The sequence below is a fragment of the Limulus polyphemus genome, unplaced genomic scaffold (assembly GCF_000517525.1).
Source record: "Limulus polyphemus unplaced genomic scaffold, Limulus_polyphemus-2.1.2 Scaffold827, whole genome shotgun sequence".
Lineage (NCBI taxonomy): Eukaryota > Metazoa > Arthropoda > Merostomata > Xiphosura > Limulidae > Limulus > Limulus polyphemus.
Genome location: NW_013666437.1, coordinates 235489 through 248434, shown reverse-complemented (window position 1 = coordinate 248434; position 12946 = coordinate 235489). Strand labels below are relative to the sequence as shown.

General features: G+C 35.8%; 1 protein-coding gene across 1 annotated transcript; it reads left to right on the top strand.

Moving 5' to 3' along the window:
• Positions 1–4293: 4293 nt before the first annotated feature.
• LOC106460740 (univin-like) lies at positions 4294–5148 on the top strand. The gene has a single exon (XM_013920475.1). It carries the CDS (start codon positions 4294–4296, stop codon positions 5146–5148), a length of 855 nt encoding a protein of 284 aa, XP_013775929.1.
• Positions 5149–12946: the final 7798 nt, after the last annotated feature.

The window sequence follows — 12946 nt, the reverse complement described above, 5'->3', positions numbered from 1 at the left end:
CCCAGTTACGCACACACACATCGTGAAGCACACCGTCGTGTCGTCACAGTGTGTTTTAAACAGTGGCTTGCATCGTACAGTGACACTCTTATATAGTGTTTACAATACTGTCATATAACCCCTATCGGGGGTATCTTATACACCGAGATCTCTACAGGGTTTATTATACAGTGGTTTCCCCAGTGTATATCATACAGGCATGCCCACACAACGTTTACTATACAGTGGCCCACACCTACCTCTGCAACACCTCTAATAAAGTGAAAATTTTATAGCTATGGTTCCTTATCATATTTTGCCTACCTCTGTTAAAGTTTAATTACCAGAAAGTTACGTAACTACTGCTAGCAATACGAGCCACATTTCACTCTGTTTCTGGATGCCGATTGTGTGGATCAGGGATTTATAACTTGAATTATAATATAGGAACTCCACGTCTTCCTCTGACACCCCCAAACAACGTTTATACGTTTATCATACAACATGGTGCTGTTGCAGTGTATTTCATCCAGCCCCCATAGTACTACCCCCAAAGCATATGCTATATAATGAAACCTCACAGTGTCTATCATACAGTAGTTCCCCCACAATCTGTACTATATAATGAAACCCCACAGTGTCTATCATACAGTAGTGCTCCCACAACCTGTATTATATAATGAAACTCCATAGTGTCTATCATTCACTGGTGCTTCCACAACCTGTACTATATAATGAAACTCCACAGTGTCTATCATATAGTAGTGCTACCACAATCTGTATTACATATTCAAACCCCACAATGTCTATCATATAGTAGTGCTACCACAGTCTGTACTACATATTCAAACCCCACAATGTCTATCATATAGTAGTGCTACCACAGTCTGTACTACATATTCAAACCCCACAATGTCTATCATATAGTAGTGCTACCACAGTCTGTACTACATATTCAAACCCCACAATGTCTATCATATAGTAGTGCTACCACAATCTGTACTATACAATAAAACCCCACAGTGTCAACCATACAGTAGTGCTCCCACAATCTGTACTCTATAATGAAACCCCATAATGTTTATCATAGAGTGGTGCTTCCACAACGTGTACTATATAGTGAAACCTCACAGTGTCTATCATACAGTAATGCTTCCACAGCCTGTACTATATAATGAAGCCCCACAGTGTCTATCATACAGTCGTGTTCCCGCAACCTGTACTATATAACGAAACTCCACAGTGTCTATCATACAGTGGTGCTACCGCAATCTGTACTACACATTCAAACCTCACAATGTCTATCATATAGTAGTGCTCAGACAATCTGTACTATATAATAAAACCACACAGTGTTTATCATACAGTGGTGCTTCCACAACCTGTACTATATAATGAAACCCCGCAATGTCAACCTTATAGTAGTGCTCCCACTATCTGTACTATATATTCAAACCCCACGGTGTTTATCATAGAGTGGTGTTTCCACAACGTGTGCTATATAATGAAACCTCGCAATGTCAACCTTATAGTAGTGCTCCCACTATCTGTACTATATATTCAAACCCCACGGTGTTTATCATAGAGTGGTGCTTCCACAACGTGTACTATATAGTGAAACCTCACAGTATCTATCATACAGTCGTGTTTCCACAACGTGTACTATATATTGAAACCCCACGGTGTTTATCATACAATCGTGTTCCCACAACCTGTACTATATATTGAAATCCCACAGTGTCTATCGTAGAGTGGTGTTTCCACAACGTGTACTATATAGTGAAACCTCACAGTGTCTATCATACAGTCGTGTTTCCACAACGTGTACTATATAGTGAAACCTCACAGTGTCTATCATACAGTCGTGTTTCCACAACGTGTACTATATATTGAAACCTCACAGTGTCTGTCATAGTGGTGTTTCCACAACCTGTGCTATATAATGAAATCCCACAGTGTCTCTCACACAGTGATGCTCTTACAATTTGTACTATAAATGAAACTCCACAGTGTCTATCGTACAGTGATATCCATACAGTAGCTTCACCTCATGCGTTAATCATTTATTTATCGTATTTACATGTCGGTAACATGTTTGTTCAAAATTTTCATCGCAAAGCCACAAAAATCATCTGCACATACACGTCCCTAATCGACTAAAGGGTAGGCAACTAGTCAACAGCACCTACCACCAACTCTTAAATTAACCTCGTTTGGTCAAATAATGGGTTTTGACTGTCACTCTTGTAACGTATTTTTGCCCCCAATGTACGGAATACGGTTTTGTAACAACGGGATGCGTGACACGAACCCTCTGGTTCACAATACTGACATTCTAACCCCTAGGTGTGATCAGATTCTGGTTTTTTGAACGAATTCTAATTATATGTCAATTTGAAATTTCGGGCTTTTCTCGAACACAATTTCTCAAGATGGGAATTAATATGTTACATAAATACGAAAAAGCGCCCATATATTATGTCAGAATAAGTAGAAAGAATCCAGTTACAGCTGTTGACAATAACTCGATACCTAGTAGTCTAAAAATGAAATACAAAGACATTATTTCATTACTTGGTCTGCTTAAACTTCAGATTTCAGTACAAAAAAGAAACTCATTCAAGAGAAGTTCCACTTCAATCTCTTTCTATAACCTGAAACCGGATAGCCTTTAAACAGTGATTGTTACAAAGTTCGTGATGCCAGACAAATGAGGTTTAGAACACAGACAGAGAATTCTTAGAAATACGAATTGTTCTAGCTCAAAGAAACAATTGTTCTTTATTTAGGAGGGAAAGAATTATGTCTTTGAATGAATTCTCATTATATATTAACACATAAACTCGAAAGCAAATTGTGCATAGAAGATTTATGCATCATAATTTAAAGCATAATCTGTATAAAAATGCAAAGACTGACAAGAAAAGATTAATATGACTAAAGTTAACAATTTACATGCTAAGTTTAGATTAAGTGAAATTCAAGCCTGATTACTTGTAATCCTAAGCATTTAACGTAAAGCTACAAAGATTGAGTACGTTATATAAAATGATTATGGAGTCTCACCACGTCGTTACATTTCGTGTCGCCATGTTCGATCATACTCTATCTGACGACCGTGCATCTTGCCAATAGTACTGCAGGGTCGTTTCCGCTGCAAAATGCTATGTTGTAAGACTGTCCAAAACCAAACCTCTCCTTCCTGATGCTTTCCATAATCTACCTAGTGTAGGAGGGCGATCGCACAGAAGTCCATAGGCAACTTGGCCGGAATGTATTGTATGGAATAGCATGAACACACTATTCATTCTCTTTTTGCTTGAGATATGTAACGGTTGAACGATATCTCATGGAAGCAACATGTGTACTTGTGACTTGTGTCCCTTTTCGAGATAGAAATCATTCTTTATTATGTCGTGTGCTGTGCCTGGGACACGTGGACAGCTTCAGCCATTGACCTTAGTGTTCGTGGATTCTCACCTGTTATATAACACCACACTTTGCTTACTGGGGCGGGAGTGCGACACATTGCAGGCCTCTATCTGTATGGTTCTGGTGCTCCAAGTTGTTCCTTTGTTTTACAATGTCATTAAATACAAGGGATATCCCCGTCTTTGAAATTCTAAATCCCTGATTCACATCACGTCTTTATGATATGAGTGTATGAATATTTTACGTCGAATAGAGCTGTTACATAACCTTCACAACTATTTTAGGCAGCATCACACTATCTGCGAAATACCAAACATTGTCAGAATGTAGTTCTAATACATTCCGTTCCACCCCGATATTGTATCGACAGTGGTGTTATGAGAACTTGCAGATTTGCATATTCAGAATCATTTAAATATAGAATATCCAATTCTCCCTATGAATACACTAAAACTCATAAATAGTAGAAACAAAAAAGTAAAAAACTCAAACAGACAACTAATAAAATTATGTTTAATAACATACCTTTAAATTTTAAATATGGTGCTGTGATTTGAATCACGTTATTTAATGATATGAGAAAACATGAAGATAAAACAGGATTATAATACAAAATTGAACACTTAGTTCAACTTTAGTGTAGATCCCAGCTAAAGCTAACTACACGAAATGTATTAAGTGTGTGGTGCCCTCCTTTGAAATGTTGTTAAAGAAGAAGCCCACAGTGTAAGAGAAAAGTAACCATTCCACATGGTAAAGTCTGTCAATAGCACTAAAACACAAATACAACAAAATGTACAGAACACATCTTACGAAAAAATGGCTAAATCTGTGTACTGCAGTTTAAGAACAAAGCTTTAGTTTGAGAGACACTGGTCCGAAATGCGTTTCATTTTATTGAATTTTTATTCTTTAGGTGTTGAGAAAACTGAAGCCGTATTTCACTTCGTTATTCCACCTACTAATCAGGAAGACATCTTTTACAAGGCTGAAATTAGAGTCATTTTTCCGGACACTTACTGTCAACAACCGCTCACTCTTGACCTCTACTGGATGTCTCAAAGGGGTGGAGTTTCAAATGGTGGTGCCGTTTCTGAGAAATCCTTTTTTGGGAGGAAGCAACTCAGCCGATCGTGGTCAATGTGCGAAATATCGGTCGACTGCACACAACTACTAGAAGTGGATAGTTTCAACTCTGATCAGAAATATTCAGTATCTCTTGAACTATTTTCTCAACAGGGAAACATGTCACCCACTATCCTACGTGTTCCCGATGTGTCAAAAGTTGGAGTCTTTGCTGTTTTATGTTATACGAGCTCTCTCTTATGCTCGGAATCCAGCGCCATCTTCCGTCAGAAACGACAAGTTCTTAAAACCGCTAGGAAACAGTCTTTTGTAACCAAACAAAACATGAAATTGGAGGCTGAGCACTGCTCAAGAAAGCCTCTTTATGTCGATATGCATGATATTGGCTGGGATAACTGGGTTATTTCTCCGAAAGGTTTCTTGGCTAATCAATGTGAGGGACAATGCCCTTTTCCAATCAGCGAGCATTTAAACGGAACCAATCACGCCCTTATTCGAAGCCTACTCCACACATTTAGTCCTGACGTCGAGCCAGCTTGCTGTGTACCTATCACATTGAAGCCCGTAACACTTCTTTACATAGACGACCATAACAACGTTGTCCTACGTCAATATGAAAATATGGCAGTGGAAGAATGTGGATGTCGCTAAATCGGGATATTTCACCCTAAACTAGATATAAAGTTTGGTCTTAAGATTGAACCATCTTGCATCATGAATTGAAATACTGTGTTGAAGACAGGGTTTTTAGTAATTTGAAGAATAGTTGTAAAGTTTAAGGTTGTTTTCCAAATGCATTGAGCATTGGATATAGTTACTAATTCATTATGTACAATAACCTTTAATAAAAATACTAATTTAGATTATCTGAGGCTCTCATTAGTAATACACCTTCAGTACTCTTCACCACCACCACAAGTTGACTGTATGTATGTACGTGATCCCACTACATTTTGAGCTCAGTTACTATTAAGCACTAAAAACAAAAAAGAAGAAAAAACTTAAGGAGCTTTAAGAAGAAGAATGGGTCATTTGAAACTTTAAAATAATATCTGTTTGGGCTAACGACACTCTAGCCTTTCTAGTGGGAGCTGTTCCATTTTTCACAAATTTAGGAGTGAAACTGTTAAGCTCATAACTCATGTGGAAAATTATTAAATTTCAAAAGTACCACACACACACTGTATGAGGTGTGGGGGTTACTCAGTATTCCATACTCATATTAAACTCTTGAAATGCATCTTAAGTTATAGGAAAATAAAAAAAACGTGATAATGTTATATCATATTTCACCTAATGCGGTTACACTACTTGATAAACACTCTCATACCACTTCTATTTATAATTAGTAAAGCTGTAAATATTTATCTTTCAAAGTTAATAGAAAACGTCAGCGACATTCCCCTGCTGCAGCCTTATGAAGACGTGTTCTTTATTACCCAAGCGACACAGGAAGTATTTCATGAAATCAGATAATTACTCGTTTGCTGAATTTAATGCGGAAAGGGTGTGGTAATGTGGACTGACATTTTGAAATTGTGCAGAACCGAGAGTAACACTTTAGCTCTGGTGCATTAGTAAGCAAAACAACAACATCAAAAATGATTAATTCACGTAGAATATGCAAGATGTTCAGGTGGTTTATATACTGTATAAACAATCAATCTGTCAAATGGAAAACAAAAAGCTAAGCCTACTGCTTAAAAGCAGTAGTGCTAATTGGTGTAACTGCCACTATTTTACTATGTACTTACATAATAACTGAAATGAAGCTGGAAAATGCGAAGAATAGGAGCATCTAGATTATGACTTCAACATAATATGACCTAAGAGTAACTTTAAGTTCTCTACTGGATACTATTTAATGACCTCTGTACATAGATTATGACTTCAATATAATATGATCCAAGAGTAATTTTAATGACCTTTGTACATAGATTATGACTTCAATATAATATGACCCAAGAGTAACTTTAAGTTCTCTACTGGACACTATTTAATGACCTTTGTACATAGATTATGACTTTAATATAATATGACCCAAGAGTAACTTTAAGTTCTCTACTGGACACTATTTAATGACCTTTGTACATAGATTATGACTTCAATATAATATGACCTAAGAGTGACTTTAAGTTCTCTACTGGATACTATTTAATGACCTCTGTACATAGATTATGACTTCAATATAATATGACCCAAGAGTAACTTTAAGTTCTCTACTGGACACTATTTAATGACCTTTGTACATAGATTACCGACTTCAATATAATATGACCCAAGAGTAACTTTAAGTTCTCTACTGGACACTATTTAAAGACCTTTGTACATAGATTATGACTTTAATATAATATGACCCAAGAGTAACTTTAAGTTCTCTACTGGACACTATTTAATGACCTTTGTACATAGATCATGACTTTAATATAATATGAACCAAGAATAACTTTAAGTTCTCTACTGGACACTATTTAATGACCTTTGTACGGCGTGTAGTGTAATTGATCGTGCGACCAACATTCTGACGTTAGTTACGTATACTATATTTCAGACACACTTAAGCGTCTCATGTTTAGACTATGTTCATGTGAATCAACGAGTATTTCCTATCTTACTTAAACATTATAGTATTTACTGATATAGTGAAATATATAGTATTTCATGTCGTGATTGAACCTTTTAGCATTTATCCTTTGTATGAGTCTCAGAATGCTTACTTAAATTGGTTAAACCTTGGGGTCTTTATTGCCATGGTTGAATATTAGAGTACTTCCTAACACAGTATTTGTTGTTATGCAAGCACCTCGACATGTTTACAGTCATGGTTGAACCTTACAGTATTGACTGATTTGTGTGAACTTTAGGGTATTTACTGTCATGGTTGAGCCACTGAGTATTTATTGTCACGATTGTCACGGTTGAGCCTTATAGTACTAATTGATTTGATTGAATATTATGGTATTACTGTTATGGTTGAACCTCGGAGTATTTACTGTCATAATTAAACTTTAGAGTATTTGCTGATTTGTAGGGTCGCTGAGTATTTACTGTCACGATTTTCACGGTTGAGCCTTATAGTACTAATTGATTTGATTGAATATTATGGTATTACTGTTATGGTTGAACCTAGGAGTATTTACTGTCATAGTTAAACTTTACATATTTTCTCTCAAACGAACGATTTAAAGCATTTACTGTCATTGTTGAATGCTGGATTATTTACTGTCATGTGCTTTGCCATTAACATACTTTTAAAAGCATTTACATGTGTGTGTGTGTGTAACGTGCTATCATCTTTATATTTTCACTTTTTAAATTAAACGGAGAAAAAGGTAAAAACTTTGAATTACACTTTTTCAAATAATTGAAATATGTTTTTTTCACTTCTTATCCAAAAACACATTTATTTAATTTAAAAGTATGAAGATTTTAATTCAAATGGTCTTATTTATCATTGAAAAGTGTTTGAAGAAAACATTATTTTGCGAAAATCGAGGAACCTAAGGCAAGAACGAAATCAAACGAAAAAACTAACTAATTTTTCTTTTAAACAAAATTGTGATTAATATTTTAATCCACTTTAGCGTAATTTAAATTATTTCCTGTAAACTCTAAACTATGGTATTGTGAAAGTTTTATAATTATTTCGAGAAAACGCGATTCCGTTCTTTGGGTATGACGCAGATGGCTCTACTTCGTTGATTTCACCATTAAGTCTGGATTCTTTATACTGAGTAAGGAAACGTCTGATTAACGCTTGGGGCTAAAAATTCCAATGTCCACTAGCAGAACTATGGGAGTGACGGCATCTCCAGAAAGAAAGACATCAAATTAAATCAATGTGCATTATGGGTGCAAGTTATAGTATTGTTCAATTGTTCTTTGGAGTTTTCTTGATAATTTGTCTCCTTCCTTCCAACATCCAAGTTCTGTTACGTCGCTGTTAATAGTCGTAGGTAAGATATGAACCGTTGAGCATAGTAAATATAAAACCAACATTAGTAGTCCAAGGTGTTTTTTGAAATCTGGACATGCGTGTGAGTAGTTTTCAAGGAACGTTGTTGCGTGTAATTATGAGGTACACCATTCGTCGAACTAAGACACTTTTAGCTATCTAGTAAGAAGTTTAGAAGGAATTTGATAAATGCCGAGGAAACGAGTGTTCTGAGCAAAGCACATTATCGGCTCCTGATTGGACGGTATTGCGTGACATCATGTTTATTTCTTGTTATACTGCTCTACCGTCCTTTTTTTATAGTAGCAAAAGCACCTTACTGTTGCCTAGAGATGTTATCATTATTAAATTGCATTTCAGAACTATCGATCAAGTCAAAGAACACAATACAGTGTAACATACGAAAAAAAAATAAAAAATAAAAAACGCACGTGATCTACAGATCATGTAAAACAGAAAAAACAACTTTACTCTGCAGGCTATTTAGAACAGGAATCTGACGTCACTACAAGACACGTAAAAATAGGAATCATGACGTCACCCACGTGTGACTGTTCTTTGATGCTAGAATAGTACATGAAGAGTTATCACATTGATCTGACAGCTGAATTTCACTCGTGCATTTGAGTCTATCTATAGTTATAAAAGCGTTCGTGACCCACTTTCTTGTGATTATTATTTTTAAACATACTGTGTTCAAATAGTTATAGATACAGCCTTTTTCTCATCAGAACGTAATAAGTTGGATACATTTTTAAAATCTTACGATCGCGCATAAAGAATGATAATAATCGGCAAACATAGAAGTTAAAGGGGATATACGTAGATGTTTCTTATCTTTAAAATTTGGCCAGGTGGTTAGGGCACTCGACTCGCAATCTGAGGGTCGCGGGTTCGAATCTCCGTCCCACCAAACATGCTGGCCCTTTCAGCCGCGGGGGCGTTATAATGTGATAGTCAATCCCACTATTCGTTGGTAAAATAGTAGTCCAAGAGTTGGCGGTAGGTGGTGGTGACTAGCTGCCTTCCCTCTAGTCTTACACTGCTAAATTAGGGACGGCTAGCGCAGATAGCCCTCGCTTTGGGCGAATTTCAAAAACAAACAAACAAAACAAACAATCTTTATCATTTCCACATAGTCTGAAATAAAAAAGCAAATCAAAAATTTTTATTTACTTCAAATAGTTTGAAATATGCGATATATATATATATATATATATATATACATATTTGTAGTTGCGAGAACAAGACTGGACACTCTTCCCCGGAGACTCAACTGTAAGTTTGATGGCTTATAACGCTAAAAATAGGGGTTCCATGCGTGTATAGCCCATTGTGTATTTTTTGCTCTTAGCAACAAAATAAACAAACCTGTGAGAATAAATACCTAAACCTGTTATATTATAACGTCTATATCACATAGGCATTCTGAATATGTCGTATTATACCGTCTATATCACGTAGGCGTTCTGAATATGTCGTATTATAACGTCTATATTACGTAGGCGTTCTGAATATGTTGTATTATAACGTCTACATCTCGTAAACACTGATGGTAACATATTATGACCAATATAGCACGTTGGCCGGGCGTGGCCAAGTAGCTAGAATGCTAGAACTATGAATCCGAGGGTTCGTGGTTCGCGGCCAATTGCCGTAAAAACGTGTTTACTTTGAGACTATGGTTGCGTTATACAAGTGACGTTCAAATCCCACTAGTCGGTCAGACAAGAGTAATCTAAATGTTTACTAGTCCTATCGTCTTTCAAAACTGGAGACGGTTATGCAGGTAACTATTTGTACCTGAAACAAGCTATAGAAAGTTAAAACGTTCGTAGCAAGTTGATAATCTGAATATGTATGTTAGCCTGTAGCAAATCGACACTTTGTCGCATTACAACGTACCTAGCCATTTCACAATCCGGACGTGCCATATGTAAATCTGTAGCAAATTGACACTCTCAACGTGTCGTATTACAATGTGTGTAGCAATTTGACAATCTGAACGTAAGCAAGTTAACACTTTGAAGGTGTTACATTACAACGTATGTAGCAAGCTTACACTTGCAACGGGTCATATTACAACGTTTATAGAAGTTTAAGTATATCGACACTTTGAATGTGTGATATTAGAACACTTTATGATGCTTAGCGAAACAATAAAAAAGCTGTTTAACATAAAAAATAACAGGGAGCTTATAGGAGATTAACATATATAAGAACATGAAAGCGCCAGAAATTAAGAACGATATAAAACTGTAAAGACTAGTTACTAGAGAACTTTAAGAAGGGTAAATGTAAGAGATTATAGTTACTATGGTTATAAACGAGATAACACATAAAAATGCTAGAGTATAAAGTATGAATTACAACTAGATGTACTTCCGTAGGATTCTCGAAAATGTTCTGTTTCAAGAAATCAATAAAACCAAAATTAAGTGTAACAAATACTTTTATTTCTTGCTTTTGAAGCTCATATGTCATGCTGTGCTGTAGCCAACAGAGTGCATAATTCTTTTCGTGATTCATGACATGCAACATTAAACATCCCTTATGTGACGTCATTTTAGCGTCTACTGACTGACTGACAGACAACACACTATTGTATTGTGGTGCGAATGGTTAAAACATGTGATCCTTCCAGGCCGCCTTCGGCCTCCTTTAGGGGAAATATACATCAGATGTTAATAGTAACACACCGAACATTAAGAAACAGTAGGAAGCTTGTCATGCTTACCCAAAGACACTGTATGTAATATAGTGCTTATCGAATGTTAACAAGTGGAAATGTTAAAGCCCTTAAAGTTCGCGAGTAAAAAAAAAGAAGTTTGTACTGCATTTGTTATCAACTTCTAGCAATAAGGTACATTTCAACAGGAAACAGTAAGACACTTGTAGTATTTAATAATGTGCATTTACAACACAAAACTTGACCAGATTTAACATTAGCACATCAACAAGAAGAGACAGTAGGACACTTCTTTTGGCTAGTAAAGTCAACACACGTTATAGAAAATGCCTGCGTTTAACAAGAAGAGACAGTAGGACACTTGGGTTAGAAAGACCCACACACATGATCAAAAAGACGCATGGGGCACCTTTGGTGGTTAAAAACACTATAGTGCTCCACAATAATAAAAAATAAATAACAAGGCACTTGCAGTGATTAAAGACAAACAATAGATAGTACAGTACTTAGAAGGTTTTAGTGTTAATAAATACAATAGAATCTTTTTCCTGGTTAAACTTTAAAAAATATATGAAATATAGTGTTAATAATGTTAATAATAATACGCTAACAATATGAAACAAAACGACATATAATAGCTGTATAATGCCTTAATAGAACATCACTCTAAGATGTATGGGTTGGTGAGTGGGAGTGCTATAGCCTTAACGTTTTCTTGACCATACATAAAAAATAGGGGCTGGCAGTATAGTGGACGATGCAGAATAAATTGGCTCTTTGTGGTCTTTAGAATGTTTTATAAAACATAAGACATACTATTGATCATATCTACTAAGCATCTGAGAGCACCAAAGCCTTTTACGCCCACTCCCATGTGTGTTTTGCAGATTTTTTCTATCTGGGTGTAACAATAAAAAATAGGCCCTAATTTAGCGTTTGGGATTTGTCATTGACATTCCATAACGTTACAAGAGACTGATTATTAATAACGCAATATTTTCATGAACTTAATTTGTAAAATTACACATTTAACTGTATTCATTTCTTTGGTGGTTTGGATAAAAATGCAGCATTTTTTAAAGATGTGCAGTTAACACATGATATGTAAGTACTAGTTACTGTTACTTTTTAGAATTTCACGCAAAGCCACAGAAGGACTATCTGCGCATATCTGTTATCAATTTTGAACTGATAGGCTAGAGGGAGAGCTTTTAGTCAATAATCCCTATCACTAGCTGTTGGGTTACTCTTGTCTCAATAAACAGTGAGATTAATTTAACCTTCATTTTTAGAGAACCCTCACGATACTATTCGGTTATCTTTGATTCGTGAAATAGAATTTGGGGATTGAACAAATCTGCTTTATTTCTAGATTATAAAATAAAACTTTCTGTTTACAGTCTTTTGTTATCTAAAATTTTAAATGTAAATAATTAACTGTCCATTACGCCAGATTTATGTATACTTATTCTTCAGTACTATCAACTAAGGTATTCTATTGTTTGTCTTGTTTTAGTGCAAAACTACACAAAAGCTATCTGCGCTCTGTCCACCATAGGGAATCGAACCCCTCATTTTACTGCTGTAGGCCCGTAAGCTTATCGCTGACCAACTGGGAAACTCTGTTATTTGGATTTTCTATCTTAACTGCCTATCTTTTGTGTATAATTATTATCAATATTATCAACTATTGTTTTCTATTGTTTGGCTTGTTTAGTACAAAACTACACAAAAGCTATCTGCGCTCTGTCCACCATAGGGAATCGAACCCCTCATTTTACTGCTGTAGGCCCGTAAGCTTATCG

Bases quoted from the DNA above. Each gene is read 5' to 3' on its own strand.
- LOC106460740 (XM_013920475.1), top strand. From the start codon at position 4,294: ATGCGTTTCATTTTATTGAATTTTTATTCTTTAGGTGTTGAGAAAACT.